The following is a 23,858-nucleotide window of genomic DNA, read 5'->3' as shown; positions in this document are numbered from 1 at the left end:
ATGCTTAAGTTTTTGGTAGGTTATACATAATATTAATGAGGTTATCGAAGGTTAAAATTCGTTATCAGTAAATGTTTTAAAGTTCATATAATAATATATTTTTTACTTAAATCTATTACCTAGTAATCAACTAAATAGCTGGAACTCATAATATTATAGGTATGTAAATAGTTTGGATTTGCACAGTTATATGTGATGATTTTATACGTCCTTGACATATTATTATATAGTATATACATATAGTTCCAATGAACGAACATTTTCATTATTGTTTTGCTCAATGTCTACTTTTGTTGTGCATAACGTATGTATTCTCTAATTACTCTAGTATTCAAGGTTGTTCTTCCAATTCGTTCAAATGTTAAATACTTCATTGTTCGTTAAGTTTGGATATCTCATAATTTGCTTGAGTTGGAATACATAACTGTATTATAAGAATGATAATGGGTTATTGCTTGTCTAATTTCGACTTTTTATTACTGTTATTAATTTATTAAAATAATTTAATATAGATTTCTATATTTAAAAATAAAATATCGTAGATAATTTTTATTTAAAATGTTTTGCACCTGTTAATATTTAATAATATCCTAGGTAGGTAGTTGTATACATTGGGAATTGGTGGAAATAAATTATAAATTTAACTTAGTTCAAGCAACGTGTTACAGTTGTATCTATATCATTTTATTATGTAGATTATAATACGTACATTTTGTACCTACTTATTAGAACTTCACATTTTTCTGTTTGATAGTTTTCAAAAAAAATCGTATAAAAATCGTATATTATACAGCAAAATAACAAAACCGAGGAAGTTGCACTGCTGTATAGAAGTTATCTGTGTATGTGGTTATTAAATAAGTCACTGTAATGAATCATATTAATGTGTTAAATTTAAATTCAACAATTTTATTAAGAAGACGTCACACTGTATTTTTATTTTTTTGATAACATAAATACATTTAAAGTTATTAGTTTGAGAACATTTGGTTTTTTTTTATTTAAATATTAAATATTATTGCAACAGTAACTTTTCTGATAGGAAAGTGAATCTAGTTGGTACTTTGCGGGGTAAAAATTTCCCAGTAGTTTTCAAAAGCGACGTGAAAAACTAAGGAAAAACGGGAACTTTCACGCAAAATCTGTTTTCGATAAAATCGATTTTGGTTTTTTGTGTAACTCTAAAACAAATGACCGTAGGTACATGCAATTTTGACTGAATGTTTATACTAGCAATTTCTATATACACCTTAACATTTTCCAAATATTTTGATTTATTTTGAGCTGTTTACGGACATTTTCAGTTTCCATTTTTTTTTAGTTTTTTTTTCTACAAATATCAATAAAATTTTATTTGTTTGGTAAAACAGCTTGAAAATTTAATTAAAAATCAAAATTAAAAATCCTTAGTCACAGTTTTTATTTATAAGTTCAAATTTTGACAAAATACTGAAAAATCACGAAAATTAGCAAATTATTTTGCACTTACCCACCTTTTTTATATTACCTACTTAAACAAAATACCAAGCGAAGAGAAATTGATATTTTACTTTTGAATATCCAATTTCGTCAAAATTTAAACTTCTAACGCTCATAAAAAATAATATAGCTTAAGTGAATTTTTTTTTAAATTGCAGTAAGAACAACTTATGAGTAAACTTGTATTCAACTTGCAAGCATAAGTTATTAAAGTTAAAAATTACATGCATTTTAAACTACAAAATAATTTTCACATTTTTGTTATTTTCGTTATTTTGACAAAATTTGATCTTCAGATGCTTATAAAAAAATGTGACTAGATATTTGAGTTTTAATTGCCATTAAAAAAACCTTTGTAGAACCTTGGATTACATAATAATATCTATATCATTGTAAATTCAATACATTCATAGCCCTAAATTGTATATACAATAAATTTCAAGTTTCAACTAAATCCTAAATAGTCATTTTTGCCTAGGTTATAAATTTGTTGCTTTGAATTATTTTTAAAATCAAATGATTTATCATAGATTTTAAGCCTGAATCAAAAATCAGCATTTTTATAATCATATATTATTTATTAACGCTACATTAAAATTATATAGACAGGGAACAGTATATTTATTATTTAATATAATATATTATTGACGTTACGATAGCTGAATGCCGTAATTCATGTTTGAAAATTATATATTTATGTATTGTACCTACATGTACATGTACTTTGGTACATTAGTAAATAATAATTTATATTTTATTTTATTTTGTTTTAGGTAAATTATCATGGACGCTGGGTTTAAAGAAGAGCGGCCTCCTCATCCTAGAGCGAAAGCCAACATTTTTGAAATCCTCACATTTGGGTAATTTATTATAAATAAATTATACATAAACATTTTTACTCCATCAAAATAACTGATTGGTGTACTGCTTAATTCTTAGTTGCATCTATTTTTAATGGGTTGTATATTATATCACCAGTCGGTACGGTATAATATTAAATATAGTGAACATTTTGGAATACAAAAACGTGTTTAGTATAAGTTCTCCTGGTATAATTATCAATTGTTAGTGTGCAAAATGTTTGTGGTAACAATTAATTGTATTTTTTTTAAATGTGCCGTGATTTTTGTAATCAAAAACACTGCGAATAAAAACGATGTGTTCATTTTGAAATATACGAAACAGGAAATACGTAGATAACATTTTACTAAATAGCACGCACGTGCAACATAATATGTTTTTTTAAATTATATAATTTTCTTATTAAAGTAAAATAGGTGTATAGATAATTTAATGCAATATGCCAATATTTATGTTTGTATAAGCAAAATAGGTAAGTACCTATGCCTTGTTATCTCTAAAACAAAATATTTTTAATGGTTATGTTACCTTTGCACCTTAGACCAGATCGATCATTACTTGTAAAAGGTCCTAAGATATAAGTTCTGCACAATTGGTACCTATTATCTTCCAGACTATCCTAGTTAGATTCTCTGAAATTTTCCTTTGTTTACTTAGATTTCATAATAGGTACGTTCAGTGTTAAGTTCCCCACCATTTATAGGGGGACGAGGTGGCGGAGCGGTCTAACGCGTCGGATTCGGCACAGCCGGTCCGAGTTCGATCCTCGACCACCGGGTGGCATTTTTCTCCGGGCATGCCAGATACCTACGGGTGCCCAATCAAAAATTCTGCCAAACCCAACACACACGTGTTCCTCCCCCTACTGACATTAACAACCCACAAATAAACCACTACAGCTAATGGCCATAGTTGCCGAAGCTTAAGATCAATAAAAAAAAAAAAAAAAAAACACTTATAATATTATACACAGTACCCACTTCACGATAAATACATTTATTTTTTGTTCCAGTTACATACGATTATTAAAGATAAAGAATACTAAATATAAACTTTTACATTTTAAAATAATGATAAATCAATGTATTCAAGAATTATTTAATATAATAAAAGTATGCTTATATAGTAGGTACTACATTTAGTGGTAATGTTACACGTACATTTTGTGTGATATTATTATTCCAATTATATCAATTATTAGAAGTGCATCACAATTGACAATTGTTATTATACATAAACAACCGAGAGGCTATTTGAACTCTAAATTATTTTATTAGGTGTTAATGGCTTCTCCCCCTTTGCTAATATGGGTAAACTATCTTTGCCGGAAAAAAAAGGTAGAATTTGATTTTAATTCACACTAGGTCTAGGTTATTAGTATTTAGTTTAAACAATGTTGGGTAAGTTACTTAGAGATTAAAGCAATGGAATTCCTTTATTCGTTCCTCAACAGAAATTTTAATGGAATTACTAAAAATTTCGTATTTTGTATTTCTGTAGTTTCTTAATTTCTTTGAACAATCGTCACTCGACAAGCAACGTTAGTAGAGATGGTAGAGATACAATATAGGTATAATTTAAAAAAAATAGTTAACAATAATAATAGTTATAGAGATATAACATAAAACAATTATTAATATTTAAGTATTAAAATATATTTGTGTTAATACGTAGATAAAAAAATCAAAATACTCCAGTCCCACGACCTTTTTATTGGAAACGTTATTAGAAGGGTAAATTAAAATATTATTTATATAATCAAAGGAGCACAAAACACAAAAATTAATTTTTTTCAATTTGAAAAGAATATTCAATTTTAAGAATAATGGTATAGGTTTTACGTTTCTACTCTCATTATTCAATGAGTTATGACTTATGAGTAATTGAAAAAAATACGCATGACGTCATTGGGCCGAACTTGCGGTAATTGCCTAGCTTATACGTGTAAATGTTCCCCTATTCAAATAATAATTACCTACCTTTAAAGTATATTTTCTAATTTTTGTTGTACGTATGTGGTGTATTTTTATTTCTGAAAACGTTAGTGGAACCAGAATTTTTTTTCAAGTGTTTAGTTTTTTTTGAAATTTTTAAGATATCTATTAAAATAAATCGACGCGCTGCCCCGTTTTAACTACAATGTATGTACTTAACGAAAATATCGATTTAGTATTTTTAATATTCAAAGGTGGGCAAGTGGGTGTCGCTCTGCTGCACAGTAGGTTACAAGTGGGTCACTATAATGGAAGCTGTTAAATTTGAATTCAATTATATAATATCATTGTATAAGAAAAACGATTTTGAGCGAAGACCAGCCTATGATATTATTGTGAATAAAGTAATTTATATAATTTATAACCTATTTACGTGGAATCTTGTCTTTAATTTTAAATTTGATAAATTTGATCAAAATTCGAACTTAAAATGCTTATAAAAAAAGTTTGTGCCTATGTATTTTTAATATTTTTTAACTGCTATTGTAACAATATATCAGGAGCCTTGTATTAAATTATAATAAACGTATTTTTACCCAACATATAATATTTTATTGATAATTGTAGAAAAAAAAACCAAAAAATTGAAAACTGACAATGCCCGTAAACAGCTCAAAAAGAGTCAAAATATTTTAAATATATGATGGTGTATATAAAATGAGAATATAAACATTCAGTCAAAAATGCATGTATCTACGCCCTACGGTCATAGTTTTAAAACCTTTATTTTTTTAAAATCTATTATACTTCAAACAAATTGAAACAGTAATATTAATATGCGTCGTATTATAGAAATTACTTATCAAAAGTAATGTCCATTAAATTTTCGTTACATCTATACAATTCTAACGAAATTACATAGCCGGTTACAAATAAAGTAAAACAGTCGCATAGGTGCATCTAAGCACATTTTTCTGGGGGGGGGGGGGGGGGGCTAAAATTGTATCAGCAGCACAAACCCTGATAATTAATATTTTAAATTAAAATATGATTAAAAAATGAATAATGGAAAAAAAGCCTCTTACCAATAAACACTACATTGATATTATTTATTTTTACATTTAAGGCGCCCGGTGCCGGTGCCATTTTGTTCTCAAAAATACACTCTGCGGGAATAACGATACCGCCTTGTAGAATCAACCAAATTTCATAATTTTTTTTTTTTGATTGCTAGAGGGGAATATTTTACAGCCCGCATCGATCTCTGTTTTTCAATATTTTATTCTCAAACTTAATAATATGTCTAAAAAATTACAAGATAAAAAGCATTTTTTTTACAAATTTTTAATACAACTATTTGAAATAAAACACAAAATCAGAGATCGATGCAGGCTGTAGGAAGTCTTCTTCTTTCAGATAAAAAAATAGTCTTTAAAATCCGACAATCCTACAAAGCTTGAGAGTTATTCCTGTAAAGTCATTTTTTTTCGATGTAATGCACCCTATCTATTATATTAATTTAGTATTATACATCAAAGTTATGAGCCTAATATAATCCCAATGCGACCACGACATAAAGTGCATTACAGAAAAGTTCCTACTAGTTCCTATACTTATGTCTTATATAAGGTAATATCTTTTATTTTGTGTGGATTGCTGCTTATTCCTCTAAAATTATCTAGACGTTTCTCAATATCTCAACAATGTAAATCACTTCAAAACTGTAATTTTACTTTAATTTTTGTTAACTTAACGTTTTTGATGATTTTAATTTTTTATGAACTTGCCTAATAATCAGAAACTGCACAGCATTGAATATATTTTTGTACAGGTCATTAATTTAAAGTTTATCAATATAATTATAGTTAAAAGTAATATTATAGCAATAGCATGATTCTGTCATATAATATAATATACATGTAATGATGAGGCCTAGAAAACATAATAATGTATAATATACTAGTAAGCTAATATCTTGAATATACTGCTTGTTAACCCCAACCTAATTAAATAATATAGTAATATAAATTTGTTTCATATTTTAATCAAATTAAGTACCTACTAATTATTTTTTTTAATTTTTTTTATTCAGGTGGACTTTAAAGCTCTTTAAAACTGGACGAAAAAGAGATTTAGAAGTAAATGATTTATATACAACACTAAATGATCATTCTTCAGCATCATTAGGAAATGAATTAGAAAAGTACATTTAGAAAAGTCAAATTTCTGAACTTTATCAAATATATTTATACATATTCCACTTTTAAGGAAATGGAGAAAAGAATTAGCTAAAGCAAAACAGTCAAATCGACAGCCTAGTTTGTTAAGAGCTTTACTTCAAATGTTTGGACCTAAGTTAATGTTATATGGATTTTTACTTTCAATTGTTGAAATTGTATTAAGGTAAGAATTTTATAAAATTTTAAATAGTTGTTAGATGCTTGATTGTTTAGTTCTTTTAAAAATTGAAATATATATTTTGTTAGTTAAGTATTAAATTAATCAATATATTATGACGGTTAAAAAATAAAAATTGAAATCATTTTTATACTTAATCAAACTATTAACTATATGAGATAATAATTTATAAGAATATTATCATTCCCTAACCTAAGTAAGAAAGGGATATACTATTCTTAGATGAACACAATTTTATTGTATCTTGATAGTTATAAAATAAATATATATTTACAACAACTACTAGTTGACCTTAAATAAGTTTACGTGACAGCATTTTAAATTATCTAGGAATGGTTATGTTAGATTTAATTTGCACTTGATATATGAATAAAAGTAAAAGATTTAATTAAGTTTTATGAACTTTTTGTTACCTTAAAGAATAATAATTTACTTCAAGGTTATTGATTTGAATTATTATGTCAATGAATCTAAAGTCGATTATTTCCTAGATTAATTATATAATTAAATAGGTGTTTATTTTATTAATATATGTCTGAAACTGATTAATTAATAATTATCTAGTGGTAGGTACATCTTTTAATTTTAAGAGTAGGTACCTACTTTTCTTTACATAATTTGTCATTTTAGTCTTTTATACAGACATAAAAATACAGTGATATAGTAGAAAATTCAAAAGGTATTCACTTTTGTTGTAGTTATATGAACTAGAAATACCATAGATTAAAAATATATTTCATGGCTAAAAATGAATATTGTAAAATAAAATAAATACTATAGAGATACTTATACTACTGTTTTCTAAATGTCATTAGAAATTATGTGATAAAATAAAATTCATGATTCATTATAAAAATTACTATTGTTTTGAGGATGAAGGTATTAAACCATATAATTTTTTATTTTTTATTTTTTAATATTATACTTTCATTAAACTTGGTGAAAACTGAAAATCGTTATAACATTCTTTTAAAAATGTTATTTTTGTTTGAACTATTAACCTAGTGTTAGAAATAATAAAAGTAAAACCATTGAATATGTTAATCTCGTAGGTATATGTATCATGTATGAAACATGTAAAAACTAATATTTACTGTAATTTGTAATGGATGTGTTCAATTTTAATTCAAATTTAATTGATTAATCATTGTATATAAAATACAATATTCTGAGGAAAAGAGATATGTAATTAATAACTAAAGATACTTGAAATTATTACCTAATGTTTATATCATGGATAATATACAATGAATAGGATCACACATTAAGGTATAATGGACTAGAAACGGCATGGGGAGGGGTCAGGGAACAGCCACCAAAAGGTTCCTCACACTGGGGATCCAATGTTTTCAGCGCTACCGGTGGTTTTATTTGTCTTCAAATTTTGTATCTTATTCCGTGTTTTATATGGATGGCATTGTAAACTCTGGGTTCCTATTGCGATCCCCTTCGCTTTGCCTCTTGTACATAATATATTCGTGGCCACTGATAACCTGCTCGTTACCAGTCCATTATATCGAAGTCCGTGGTCTTATCCATTGTACATTATCCATGGTTTACTACGTTAAATGATTTGATTAAATAAAATAACTAGATTAATTTTAATCTATTTCTAGACATTTCACATTTTTACCTTTTTAATAATGATTTTCACAATTTCTAATAATACAATTTTTGTTTCTGTGTCAATAAGCTTCTTCATAAATTGTTTGTAAAGCTGTTATGAATTATAAAAAATATATTTTTACAATTTTTTTTTTATATAATTGTTTGGCAGTCAAATTTTAACAAATTTGGTAAAAAAAACATTTTAAATATATAATATAGTTATAAATTCATATAATTAATTTTCATTGTTATACTTAAGGCTTGAAGATTTAAATACAAGCTGGTTCCTCATTCATTTTCTCCATACCTATTTAAGAATTTCAAAAATATGGCGGACTAGTTATAAGTTACATTTGTTAAAAATGGTTAAACTTATACTGACTTAAGAAAATATTTAAAATAATTAAATATAATATACTTAAATTTTCTTTAGACATAACCTCTGATCCACACGTAATATTCGCTCGACATTGAACTACCTTTTGTCCAATTTTACTTACATAAAAGAAATGTTGTATAAAACATGTATTATTATTCTATATATTATATAGTTGAATTATACCAGGAATTATAATGTGCTTTAGATATTTTGTTATGTACTCGTATATCATCATTATTGTCCTCATTAAAACTTGCACAGAGGAATCAGTGATTTGACTTTTGGCTATATTTGTATATGATTCTGACTAATAATTATCTTTGGCGATAATGACTTTTTTTAATACGGTTAATAATTTTTAATACATTTTACTTATATTTTTAGATGACAAACTGAGAATAGTATTTACAGTGATCTAGTTTTTATTGTTATTGTAGAGGGAGAATAAAAAAATAAATTTATAAAAATCTAAAATCTAAAATTCTACCTAAGAATAGATTAAAATTGTTTTTTTAATTTGATAATATTTTAAACTTAAATAGTATTATTAAAAAATATAACAAATTAAAAATCAAATATAAAGTGTAACTGCTGTGTTACTTTTTTTTTCATGTAACTCATGTCATGCATTTTATTTAAGCTCATATTATTATTGTAAATAAAGTTTTACAGATCTGATTGTATATTTATTCATGTAAAATAATAATAATAAAAATAATATGTTATTACTCATTAGGTTAAGTACTATTCCACATTTCGACAGTACTACAGTAGTTTTAATAAGTTCATAATATACAGACGTTCTTAACATATATTTTATTTTATTTATATTTGGCTTCTATAATAACTAAAATTGAATTATATTAATATTATCTGGCTAATGTTGAATTAAATAATGTTATTACATTAGCTATAATACAGAAATATAATATATTATTAGCAATCTCATACTACACTTATGAATTCTGTTATCTATTTTTACTATTATTATTGAAAAATTGACTTTAGTATTACTTTTCAGATATTAATATTTTCAGCCTCAAAACCATTAAATAATTTAAAGTATTATTATCATACTGATGCATTAATGCTTGTTGTACAATTATCATTTATTAGATTTTAGTGCTTGTGTATATTTTTTTAAATATTTTATTTTTATGCTTACTTATTCATTTTTATGCCATTATCTCTACAATATACAATATATAAATAATGTTAAAATTACATTGATCTTTTAAAATTAATTTTATTTTGGTTTTATGTACAAAAATCAAATAATTGAATACAATATATTTTATAAGTTAGATATACTGTTCAAAATTAATTAATTTTCTGCGATTACATATATTTTTAACTTAAGACATAATAACACATTTTTATTAATTTAAATTTGGTACTCATGTATATATGCTACCTAACGTAAAAAACTATTTACCAATAAACTATACACGTGTATTTATCTACCAAAAACAGTGTATGCTACCTACTAAATTACAATTTTGAATTTATATAACTAAAACATACCTAATATATCTCTGACTAATCATCATTATCAAGTATTTTAAAGTGTTATATTATATTGCTAATATTGCTATAACAACAACATTTGTCTCCGTGTTGTTCTTGTTATCTCAGAAAAAGTAAGTTATTGTTGTCTTCATGGATATTTACCAGCTATCATAATGTCCATTATAGTATTGTATGACTGTCAATGTTGTTTATCATAATGACTCAAGTCCCAGGTACTTTCCCATAGTACAATTAAATAGAAATATAGCATTTATAAGAATATTACAGGTATGTCATATTTCCCAGTAGGTCGCATACTACATGAGTATCTTAAATTTTTATTTTTATATTTCCTTTTTTTAGACTTTATCTAAATTAAAGTTTTTTATATATGTATCAAATTGTAAATTTTTATAGGTAGATAGGACTAAAAGAGCATTTCCGTTAAAATTAAATTTTGTTTACATATAGAATGCAAGTTGAATTTTATAACCTGGTTTTGTTTTTTCATTTGTTTTATTTTAAACCTTATAGAAAGCATTATTAGGGATTAGAGTTGAGTTTGGTATTTATTTTTAATTATTTGTTAACTACACTTGATTATAACTTTAATAATATTATGCTTTATTTTATTATTAAAAAATATATCCTAATATTATGTCCCTGTGTTTGAAATTTTATAATAATACAGTAATGTATCAATTACTAAGTTATTTTGCAAAATGTATTGTTTAAAAATTAACTGTTATAAAGTAAAAACTATATTTTTGTTTTAAGCATTTTATTCTATTCCTAAAGAACCAATTTTTCTTAGATTTCTGAATACTGGTTAACAGATATTTTTTTTATTCATCTGTATTACCCTTGTATTGGTTGTTCAGGATGATTCAACCCATATCTATTGGTTACCTGATTGGTCATTTTGATTCACCATCCACTACTGACTTGTATACAGCAACTGTGGCTGCAATTGCATTGCTGTTATCTACATTATTGTGCACAATTGGAATGCACCAATATATGCTTGGTCAAGTTGAAATCGGTTTTAAAATACGTGTTGCTGTGACCACTATTATCTACTCAAAGGTACACTCAACCAATAAAAAAAATCTGTCAAAATTAGAAAAAATAATGATATTAGATAGAAATAATTCAATTAAAGATTGGTCTTTGATTTGATGAATTCTTAAGTTCTTTGTCAATGTAGTTTCTGATGGTTTTTTTATATATATTTATATATAAAAATAGCAGTCTTATATTACATAGCATTGTAGTTGATGTTGTGATCTTTGCTTATTTGTTGACTTATTCATTTTTTCCATCTTCTTTTTACTTTGCATTTTTAACAACCAATTAAAATAAGCTTGCAAAAATTTGTATTTACTTCATGCACAAATTCTGTTATATTTCATACTAGAAGAGTAGAATATTTAATTTATGCTGTATATATTATTACAAAGTTGAATATAGAAAATTAATCTATAACTTTGTTATTGTATTGATAGCAATATGTGTTTGCATTAATAATTTTAGTTTATAACATACTAATATGACTTCACATTTAAATTCAAAATTTGTTTTCCAATAAAATATACTACAAATTGAATTGATTTTATGTGAGATTGTTAGTAAGTGTTAGTATAATATACTATTTATAAATAGAAGTATTAACAATATAAAATGTTTATAATCATGATTTAGTTCATTATAGTATTTTAAATAATGATTTTTTACTCTATTTTCAGGAAGGTATATTATATAAATTAATTATAGGTACATATTATCATTTAGTAAGTGATTATAATATGAGTACATCATATAGTTCACAAAATATTAATATGATAAATGTACATGCTAGAGATAATTTAATCCAACCCAAGGATTATTAGGTTCCCCTTTTGGCTCTTAATACTTTTGTGTGGTAAATATTACTATGTTTAAACTATAATAATAATATTATGAATATACTTAATGACATAAATTTAATCAAATATAATTTTAGCGCTCTTCTATTTGATAATTCTCTTAACATTCATTGACCAATTTAATTTTAATAATAATAATTATTTATATAATATCTTATATTTAAACAATATATGTTTATTTATTTGTGCGTGTAAAATATTTAACTGCCTGTACTTTTTTTTTTAAATCGTTAAAAGTATGTTGTAATATTGTAGTATCTATTAAGTTTAGTTTCTATGATTTTCAAACAAAAATATTCGATTTGAAGGTATTACATTTTTAATTGTTTCTAATATAGGTAGTCTTTTTCCTGTATAATGTTATTTGTATACTGTATACATCAAATCTATGCAGCACTTTCAGTAAAGGAGTGGTTTTCTACAATAAAATTGTAATACATACTTATTAGAGAAAATAATGGTATTGTATTTATGAGTAGGTATCGAACAAATCCATATAAATTATTATTTTATAATAGGTACCTAATGATTGACAACAATTAAAGTTAGACATTTTAAATGGTAGCATAATATTTGATTAAAATATTTAAACAGCTAAATACATCTATAGATATAGGTCATAGGCGTAAATAGTGTTTGGGATTTGGGAGGGCTAAAGCCTTACTTTGATAATATTGAATAATCTTAAAACAAAATGCAGGAAATTTTTGGCAAAGCTTAGTCCTAAAAGCCCCCCCCCCCTATTTGAGCCTATGATATAGGTATACATTGGCTTAAAAAAAACATTTAATAACAAAAAGTAATAAATTGTTCATGTATAGTTTCCAATACTGCCGTCATAAGCAAAAACACAGTAAGTCCGAAAAAAAAAATAGAAATGAAATAAAAACAAATAAATTATTGTAAAATTTAGCTTGTGTAGATAAATATGCCATATGTCTGAAATATTACTCCAAAAGTATATTATAAACAATAATCAAATAACTAAAACGCTGTAAATCGTAGACAAATTTGTAGTTACTAGGTAACAACGCCGCAAATATACTATACTAAGCACTAACGCCGTAAGTATTGTTGAAGATATAGCATTTTATCTTAGTACATAGTACAAATTATAATTGACGGCATTTTGGCTTAGTAACAAGGACCGGTTTACATAATATCACAAAGCAAAATATTCCAACATGCTAATTATAAAAATTATGTATAAAGTATTTTTTTTTTATTTACAAATTGACTTAAAAATAATATTTTTGTTTTGTGAATTCATTAATATTAAAATGTGTGAATAATTTTATCATATCAGAAATTGTTACTTACGAGTTATGGCATTCTTGCTTTTGAATAAAGTATCAAAAGTTTATACCAATACTAAGGTACAACGTGAAAAGTAAAATATCTTGTTAAAAATGAATTAAATCATATTTTTTATTGTTTCATTGCATCTGTTGGGTAAAATAACATAGGAAAACATGTATCATATTTAAATAATTAGAATGTACAAGGTGTTATGATTTCATGAAAATACACAAAAACGTATTTATATAATAATTATCCTTTTTGTTCCAACTTTAAAAGATACTTACCCTATATGTGAAGAGATAATTAATTTTTCAATTTTTTTTTTTATAATTTTTTTAATATTTGTTTTACAAATGCTCAATTAGGAACTTATAACTAATAGGTAATAACTCCGTTTTAGATTTAATATTGCATAAGTTAAAATTACAATTCTTCTATACTTTTTTTGGTGTGATGTATCTAAAGTAAACTGTACTTGCAAATGAAAATGCATTTTTTTAAAATTAACAATAAATTATACTTTTTTAATCTAATCTAAAATCAAGATGTTTAAAAGTACTGCATGCACACTCAAACATTTTATGCTACTGATAATCTTTTAAAAGTTAAATAATAAAATAATAAAATATATACTATTATATTACATAATAATATTAGTATTGATATATAATAATTTCAATAAATTTGTATTAAATCTTATTGTTTATGATATCATGCATTTTTCATTTTGTGCTTAATTAAGATATTTTAATTAAATGTATAGTAGTTTACTAATAATTTGTATTGTATATTGTACGCATATTAATATACATTTATATAAACTCTGAAAATATTTGCAAAGCCAATTTAATCTTAAGTGCATAAGTACTATCTCTTTTTTAACCTTTTAGTAAAAATAAAATAGTTGATTTAAATTTATGAAATGTTTATGAAATTTTATTACGAACACAAGTGACAAAACTACAAAAGTTTAAAGTAAGCCAATTAATAAATTTTCCACATACCCTTTTTAAAATGAAATTAATAATGAATGTTATCTGTAATGGCTGTATCTAATGTTAAATGTTATTTAGTATATTTTAGTTATTTCCTTATTAATAATAGTTAGAAGTTAGTACTCATCAAAGAAATTGGTTTTCTGTTATACTTTAGAAGAACATAATAAATATATATGGGACATGACAAATCAGATATATTTTTTTTAATTAACCGTGTTGATTATTAGAGAATATATTTTGTGTTTGATGTGACTTATATAGTGTATGCCAGCCGATCTTCTTGGGTCGTATAATCGCACAATTTGAACCAGACATACCATCAGATCAGTCTTCTCATCTTGGGATATTTTATGGGAGTTGCTTGTTGGGAGCCGTTGCGTTGAAGACTTTTGGTTTCACCGCCTACGACATGCTCACCACACATATGGGCATGAAGATGCGCGTGTCTACGTGTTTTCTCATTTATAATAAGGTACCTTTGCGGTCCTTTTCACAATAACAGTATTTAATTAACCCAACACGAGTGTGATTGCTTAATGCATTTTCCTGGCAAACAAAAGATAGCATTTTAATCTAATTTTGAGTATACACTAAAAGTTTAAAAAATGTATTATTTCTACATCTGTTTTGTATATTATACTTGGTTTCTATAACTGAAAACATAATTTTCAATCTAAATATTGACTATAATTTTAATTTTAACTCTGGTAGATACCTTTTTTGAAGTTCATAAATTAAAGTTATTTCTTGTAATATACTAGCATTATTATTATTCCTTCAATACATATTTAAAAAAAATGTTACTATGGCGATTTATGTGGTTAAGATGGTGTTATTATTAGGTGTAGAAATATTTATCCTCATTGTTAATATAATCAATTGATGTTTTATTTATGTATGAGTTAAATAAAGTAATATAGACCCTTTTTAATGAACGCAGTTATAAACTATTTGACTAGTTAATTCTAATCAATATAATAACAGTATGATACTTAAGTGTGTTGTAAGTTAAAATTAATTTCAGTTTAGATAAATTAATAATTATTAACATTATAATATGTGAATCAAAACATTTTATAACCTATATTTTCTCAAATCTAATTGTTCACCTTATTATTATTGTTTATAATTTGTATATACAAATAAAAATAATAGTAACAATAATTGTACTTAAATAAGATGATATTATTATTGTTTTTAAATAATTATAAAATGTATATTATATTTGGTCAGAAATAACTATAATTTCTAATTTAATACTTGATTAAATTTTTTAAACTTATATTCATAACTACAGAATATGTATACTAGTTACAAAATATAATAAATATTATGGACACATATTGTGTGCAATAGTTCAAATCATAATCATAATTCATCAATCATTTCAATAATTAACCATTTTTTTATGAATGGGACTATCTAAGGAATCTAGATCAAAATGTTCCATTGTAGGTTACTATTAGTTCAAAATAATAAGCTTTTGTAATGTTATCTTTTGTAGTCAACTTGCTATATTTTTTTTTTTTTTTTATTGCTATGCATTAGTTAAGTTGTTCTTAATATTCTTTTGTGTTTTGGCTTTTTTAACATGTGTGAAAAATAAATTAAATCTTTAGTTGGATGTTTAGACTATAGACATTAAAAAAATATTTAAATAGATAATTTATTAATTATCTATCAAGTTGTGTAAATTATTATATTCACATGTATAATGTAGTATATTTGCACTTATCATACTAAATTCAAATACTCTGTAGTTAGTACTAATAGCTATTTTGTTATAAAATAACCAAAAAAACTATAGTAATTATATAATTTAGTTAAATTACTGTATTTTAGTAAGAAAATAATATTTAGGGTGTTACCTATTAATTTACCGACTTTTAATGTTTGACTATATATTTAACAATTATTAAGACACAATGTGGTTTTATTCATATTTGTATATATGTATATTGTAATGTATTGGTAATATAGGCATTTGGTATAATGAGTTAGATATAAAAACTAAAAACAATTATCTACATAATATAAAAATTAATAACCTATACATTAATATTATTTCATAAGTAAGCCAAAACCTACCTAATATAATCATGACTTCATGACAAAAATATTTATGTTTTTTTTAAAAGTTTAAAATGTTGTTTGTTTCTTATGACCTAAATGATACCATTTTAACATTATTAGGATATGTATTTGTGCAATGGCAGTTTTGAGAGGTAGCAAAGTCCTCTCCTCCACTTGGGACATGCTTAATTCCTTTTGATCTGTAGTTTATATTAAAAAATAAACATTTATTTATGGTTATTTTAAATTTTAAAATATAACATGAATAAAACCTAAGTACGAACTAAATACACTTGCAAACTCCTTGGTAAGAGGACAATAACAATTTTTTGTGCCATGGTTCTAATTTAGGGCTAAAACATTTTGTCAAAACCGCTTCTATATTTCTATCATACATCCTTGGACTTTGGTTGTTACTTACGAGTAGTTTGGTAGATTCAGTTACTAAATTTGTATGTGACCGAGCAACTGTTTCAAGACCGAAAAACATTTATACTGATTGATATTAATTATTTAATTAACGAACACACAGCAGCATTTTATTGATTTATTTTATCAAAGTCTAGATAATTGATCAATATGTGTGGGTATAGTGTAATGTCTTATATATTTTTATTTTGTTTTTTTTTCGGTAAGTAAAAAAGGAGAATTATATACGAATTGTTTATAGACATTTTGGACATTATTGTTTGTATTTATTATTTAGGTTGACAATTGAAAATATTGTACTACCTATTTATTATTCATGTAAAACGTATTTAGGATTATACATCTGTTTATTTTATTTTTGTTAATGTTTTAATGTACAACAAAATGCGTGATGTGTTTATATTATGTATGTACCTATATATGTGTGTGTTGTATGTGTGTACCTATGTAGAATGTCTCAGCCTCTGCTCATCGGCGGACTGTTAGCATATTTTGACCCTGATGAGTCCAGACACACAGACTTGAGACATGCATATTTTTATGCATCTGGTTTGGTGTTAAGCATGTTTGCTACATTGGTCTTATATCACTCAACACAATTAGAAATCATACATTGTGGGATGAAGATTCGAGTTGCCTGCTGTTCAACAATATTTTACAAGGTATATAAATGTGTAACAAAACTTAAAGAGTTTTTTTTTTTAAAATTTGACTATGAGTTCTTTGAAAGCTTTGGAAAGAACACATCTTGTTCTTTTTCCGATTACTTACTTAAAATTAATTATATATTCTTTATAGTTAATGTATCATAACTATTATTATTCATACATATATCAAACAATATTCTAATATTTTTTATTATGACGAGTAATCCCATGTTTGTTATCTTTATCTAATTAGCCTAATATATATTATACGTACAATAAACATGGTTATAAATAAACTATACATGCAATGCTATATAGTATACGTATTATATAGGTTATTTGTATCGATGTTATTACACATGAAAAATTTGTTTTGTAATAAATAATAATCAATAATTAAAATTAAGATAACCTAAGTCCTAGGAAAATAAATAATTTTACTGTTAAAATTGCTCATTATTAGGTCCATTATTACAGGCCTAATTGTTATAATAATAGTTACCTAATGGATGTTATTTATTTTCTAGTTGATTAGTATAAATTATTGCTTATTATTTTTTATTAGGTTTTCATTTCCTACTGTTTCTTGATTTTATATTCGTGCATCTGTTAATATGGTGTAAGAATATACAAAATTTCCTGATCTATGTAAAACAATCATTTTTGACATAGGATCAAAATAATATAACATGTGATTAATCATATAGGTACTATAATAGGTACCTATACCATTTATAATTTTATTATTATATAAATCATTGTTACCTATATTATTTTATAATTAATTCTGACCAATGATAAAACCCAATAATGAATAAATGATATGAATGCATACATATTAGTATATTACATCATATTTGTATCTGTTAAATTAAAATTATGTAATAGTTTCATTTTCTGTCGCAGAATTTATTGAATTTAATCTATCCTGTGATTCTACTATAATTAAATATATTTCATGCATTTTATCCTAGAATAAAATAATTTAGTTTGATTTGATTGAGTATTTAATTAATCAGTTGAATAATTCAATTTTAATTGTAATGAAATATTAACCTTCACTTAAGCCATCAAGCCTTGTAAATTTTATAATATGTATTACTTATTGTATTGTCTATACAGATTGTAAATATTTGTTTTTCTTGATAATAACAAGAAAACTAAATATTTTACCTGTAACAACCTGTACAATTTAAAAAAATAAAAACATGTTTGGATTACTCATACTTATTATTATTTATGCTTTTCTTTCATAGTGAATGTACTTTATATGAAACAATATGTGAGTAAATTTCTTGAATACCTAATGCAAATTTGGTTTGCGTGACTTTGATTAATAATGTAACCTAATTTAGTTAGGTATAGTATTTGTAGTTCCTTAAGTATTAGTATATCTACAAGCACGTGTACTATATTAGAAGTATTATGCCTTTTTTTATTCAAATATGTAAATAATAACTTCTATATTTTGGACTTTAATACCTGAATATAATTCTCCTTATTATTCTTAAATTTTTGGTTTTAAAAATTGATTTTCCGAAAATCTGAATAATTTTAATTAAATATCCGTTTTTCATATATATTTACATTATACACTTACCTGCAGCTTGCCTACCGAGATTTTCAAATAGTTATTATAATAATAATTTGCATAAATTAAATTGTGTGTATATAAATTGTAAATTGTATTGTTTGTGCATGCTAGTTTGAGCTTTGATAATATTTTAACGTAAAAAATAAAACGTTTGACTTTTTGCATGATTTGTATATTATAGTTTTAATGTTTTGGATCTGATTTAAAATATTATTAAGTGATGACTAATGAAATATTAGTTAATTATAGCAATATTTTTGCCAGTTTATATATTGTGAATAAGTACTTAAAAAAAAGTATAACATTTGTTATATATAGGCATTACGGCTAAGTAAAACTGCTCTTGGTGAAACCACAGTTGGTCAAGTAGTAAATTTATTATCAAATGATGTAAATCGATTTGATATAGCAGTAATATTTCTGCATTATCTATGGATCGGTCCCTTGGAAACGATTGTGGTCACATATTTTTTGTGGCAAGAAGTAGGCGTTTCATCAATATTTGGAGTAGGCGCATTACTTATGTTTATTCCTCTACAAGGTTTGTAAAATAATATGTCGAATACCAATATAATAGCGTTCACCTGTATAGGTTACCCATAATGGGATTAGATATTTAACAAATAAAACAAATGTTCAACTCTTAGGATGGTTGGGCAAAAAAACTTCGGAACTTCGACTGAAGACGGCTATCCGGACTGACGAGAGGGTTCGTTTGATGAATGAAATCATTTCGGGCATACAAGTAATTAAAATGTATACTTGGGAAAAACCTTTCGCCTACCTTGTACAATACGCTAGAAAGTATGTTCCTATTTACTTAATATAAGCTATTATTTTGTAAAACCAAGAGAAAACTACTTGTTTACACGTGTTTGTAATTTGTGATTTGTAATGTTAATAGGAAAGAAATTCAACAAATTAAAGGATCCTCTTACATCAGAGGAGTCTTGTTATCGTTCATAGTGTTTCATACTAGAATTGCATTGTTCTTCAGTATTTTGTCGTATGTGCTGCTTGGAAATTTTATAACCGCCCAAAAAGTATAAATTCTTGGAAGTTCAAATAATAACAATTGTACTAGAATTAAAATAATACAATATTTAAACTATATCTATATGCTTTTAGGTTTTCGTCATAACTTCCTACTACAATATATTGCGGACAACGATGACGGTATTTTTCCCTCAAGGTATTGGACAAATAGCAGAGATGTTAATATCCATTAAACGCCTACAAGTATGAATAGTATAATATTTATTTAAAAATGATAAATTTATAGTCTACAAATATATTTAAATTATCATTTTATTTTTGTACTTTAGAATTTTCTATTATATGAAGAAAAAAACACTCAAGTGGCAAATCGTTCAAAGGCCGACAAAGCTTCGAATGGTGTTAGAAAACCAATCATTATTAATGATAACAGTACAACTCCACTGCATGATCAAAATGACCATGAACAATTAGGCCTTTTAGGCATAGTTGTGTCCAATGCTACAGCTAAATGGACAGATGCTCAAACTGAAAATTCTTTAGAAAATATCAATCTAACCGTAAAACCTGGTAGATTAGTCGCAGTCATTGGTCCTGTAGGAGCTGGAAAAGTATAATATAAAAGAGCTATTAAAAATAATTTGATAATATTATAACATTTTAATAATTTATTACAGAGTTCATTATTACACGCAATTTTACGAGAATTACCACTTTCCGAAGGAAATATTTCTGTGCGTGGTGTAGTATCTTATGCATCGCAAGAACCGTGGTTATTTGCCGGATCAGTTCAACAAAACATTCTATTCGGTTTGCCAATGGACAAGGAACGTTATAGAAAAGTAATTAATAAGCAAAATGTTCTGATCCTTAGTAAATATTTGTATACTTATTTTTTGTAAACCAGGTAATAAAAGTATGTGCATTGAAAACAGATTTTGAACAATTTCCTTATGGAGATAGAACAATTGTAGGAGAAAGAGGAGTTTCACTTAGTGGTGGACAAAGAGCAAGAATTAATTTAGCTAGGTAAGTCAAGTTGATAGCTCCAAGCTAGTTTGTAAAAAAGAGTAATATTAATTTGACTAAATATATTATTTTGTTAGTAAGCTACTAAGCTACCTACTCTATGTTATTGTTGGTTGTGTTTGAAATGTTTTGTCCTATTAAATGATGTTACTGAAAAGTGTATGGATATTGGAGTAATTTGTTTATTTTTTTTAAACTAAGCTTTATTATTCATATAACATAGAATTAAATAATTGTATTTTGATCTGTTTGGGATGATTCAGGGTTTTATACTTTTTTTGTTCCAGAGCTGTTTATAAACCAGCGGATATTTACTTATTGGATGATCCTTTATCTGCTGTAGACACTCATGTTGGCAAACATTTATTTGAGATATGCATTAAAGGTAATTTTGAATACAATTTAAAGTTGTCACAGTTATAATAATTACATTTCCTTAGGTTATCTGAAAGAAAAGACTTGTATTCTTATTACTCATCAATTACAATATCTAACTAAAGTTGATCAAATTATTTTAATGGAAAATGTAAGTATTTTTTACTATTCCGTATTGTTTAAGACAATTCTGTGATTTGTACATTTTTGAGTTATGAAAAATAAATATTACAATTTAAAATTTAAAATTTTATAATTATAATTATAGATAATAATTAATGAGTCTATTTTTATATTTCTTAATAGGCAAATATATTAGCTGAAGGTTCATATCAGGAACTTCAAGCTTCTGGTTTAGACTTTACAAAACTGCTTGGATCTTTAGTAGAAACAAATGTCGTATCAGATAATGAATCTAATTCTAAATATGAGAGTACCCATACATTAAGTCCTCGTACCATTTTATCAAGGCAAGTTTCTATTCAAAGTGTTGCTTCATCCATTGATGAGAGCAAACTCGGAGCTCAGGAAGAACCAATCGAAGTAGCTGAAACTCGTTCATCTGGAAATATTTCACTTACTGTATACTCATCGTATTTTTCTGCTGGTGGAAATGCTTGTAAAATATCATTTTTATTATTTATGTGTGTTTTCACCCAAGTCTTAGCATCTGGAGGAGACTATTGGATAACATACTGGTACTGCGCAGCACTATTATTATTTTTAAGTTTATTTTATTACATTTCAAATTTTATTAACAGGGTCAATCTAGAAGAACTTGTTTTTCGTAATACAAGTAGTATAAGCGATAATAAATTAATATCCATAGATAATAATAATACAACTACATCAACGACTAGTGGTATGTCTGATCAATTGTTGTGGTGGACAATTTCACGGCAAACTTGTATCATAGTTTTTGCTGTCTTAACATTTTCTATGATATTGGCTACCCTTATCAGGTCTGCTACATTTGTATCGGTTTGTATGAGAGCGTCTATGAATTTGCACAACAAGATGTTCAATGCTATAACCAGAGCCACAATGTATTTTTTCAACACTAATTCATCTGGTAAAAAATGATTGCATTTTAATTAGGTATACTTGAATACTTGATCATAATTTTTTATTATAATAGGACGAATTCTCAATCGATTTTCAAAAGACATGGGCGCAATTGACGAAATGTTACCAGTAGCTTTAATGGATTGTATTCAAGTAATTTTTAACATTATCTTGTATGAAACCAAATTCTATGGATATATGTTTATTATAGATTGGATTAACACTAATGGGAATCATCATTGTTGTTGGATTAGTTAACGTTTATCTTATGATACCAACTTTCATAGTTGGAATAATCTTTTACAAAATCCGAGTTTTCTATTTGTCAACTTCTCGAAGTGTCAAACGATTGGAAGGAGTTAGTAAGCACACACAAGTTTTTTATATCCATTATTTATATTATAAAATAATGTATTGTTATACAATTTGATTATTTTACTGTTATAATGAAAAATAGCACGAAGCCCCGTATTTGCACATTTGAATGCATCTTTACAAGGTTTAACAACAATCAGAGCATTTGAAGCAGAACAAATTTTATCTAAAGAATTTGACAACCATCAAGTAAGTAAAAATAGCTATTTTTGTTTCTATTATTTAAATGTTAATTATTTCAATAATTTTAGGATTTACATTCTTCAGCATGGTATTTATTTATTTCTTCAAGTAGAGCATTTGGTTTTTGGTTGGATATAGTCTGCCTTATATATATAAGCGTAGTAACATTCAGTTTCTTAATTATAGGCAGTAGTAAGTTATAAAACTAAATTAATCTTAAAATATACAAATGTTAATTTGTTTTAAATGTATTTATTTAATTTAATTTTAGATACATTTGGAGGAAATGTTGGTCTGGCTATTACTCAAGCAATTGGATTGACCGGTATGTTCCAATGGGGAATGAGACAATCAGCAGAATTAGAAAATCAAATGACATCAGTTGAAAGAGTACTGGAATATACAAATGCCCCACAGGAAGCTGCTCTTGAATCACCTCCAGGTAATTTGAATTAAATTGTTTTGTAAATCAAATGTAAATTGAATTATACTGAGTATGGTATTTTGTAAATATTTGTTTATAGAGAAAAAACCATCAAAGGATTGGCCTCATAAAGGACAAATCATGTTCAAAAACTTTTATTTGCGTTATAGCCTAGATACACCTCATGTTTTGAAAGATCTCAATATTAAGATTGAGTCAATGGAAAAGGTAATTTTGAGTACTATATCATATTTT

General features: G+C 25.5%; 1 protein-coding gene across 3 annotated transcripts in view; it reads left to right on the top strand.

Annotated features, from left to right (window-relative positions):
* Positions 1-23,858, top strand: part of LOC132946332 (ATP-binding cassette sub-family C member 4-like) — a 38,019-nt gene that overhangs the window by 12,724 nt on the left and 1,437 nt on the right. Inside the window, exons 2-22 of one of the 3 annotated variants that reach the window (XM_061016290.1) lie at positions 2,253-2,339; positions 6,367-6,477; positions 6,543-6,677; positions 17,367-17,577; positions 19,475-19,697; positions 19,804-19,960; positions 20,061-20,199; positions 20,285-20,395; positions 20,482-20,763; positions 20,830-20,994; positions 21,060-21,181; positions 21,469-21,566; positions 21,622-21,707; positions 21,863-22,254; positions 22,318-22,628; positions 22,695-22,774; positions 22,833-22,983; positions 23,079-23,185; positions 23,248-23,371; positions 23,451-23,621; positions 23,704-23,831. In XM_061016290.1, coding sequence (XP_060872273.1) covers positions 2,263-2,339; positions 6,367-6,477; positions 6,543-6,677; positions 17,367-17,577; positions 19,475-19,697; positions 19,804-19,960; positions 20,061-20,199; positions 20,285-20,395; positions 20,482-20,763; positions 20,830-20,994; positions 21,060-21,181; positions 21,469-21,566; positions 21,622-21,707; positions 21,863-22,254; positions 22,318-22,628; positions 22,695-22,774; positions 22,833-22,983; positions 23,079-23,185; positions 23,248-23,371; positions 23,451-23,621; positions 23,704-23,831 — 3,381 coding nt within the window. In that variant the 5' untranslated portion in view covers positions 2,253-2,262. Of the gene's footprint in view, positions 1-2,252; positions 2,340-6,366; positions 6,478-6,542; positions 6,678-11,069; positions 11,275-14,674; positions 14,886-17,366; positions 17,578-19,474; positions 19,698-19,803; positions 19,961-20,060; positions 20,200-20,284; positions 20,396-20,481; positions 20,764-20,829; positions 20,995-21,059; positions 21,182-21,468; positions 21,567-21,621; positions 21,708-21,862; positions 22,255-22,317; positions 22,629-22,694; positions 22,775-22,832; positions 22,984-23,078; positions 23,186-23,247; positions 23,372-23,450; positions 23,622-23,703; positions 23,832-23,858 lie in introns of all 3 variants that reach the window. The other 2 variants (XM_061016291.1, XM_061016289.1) reach the window with 2 other exon arrangements.

The sequence above is a fragment of the Metopolophium dirhodum genome, chromosome 6 (genome assembly GCF_019925205.1).
Source record: "Metopolophium dirhodum isolate CAU chromosome 6, ASM1992520v1, whole genome shotgun sequence".
In the NCBI taxonomy this organism is placed as follows: Eukaryota; Metazoa; Arthropoda; class Insecta; order Hemiptera; family Aphididae; genus Metopolophium; species Metopolophium dirhodum.
Note: the sequence above shows the minus strand (reverse complement) of the source record. Positions and strands in the feature narration are given on the sequence as shown.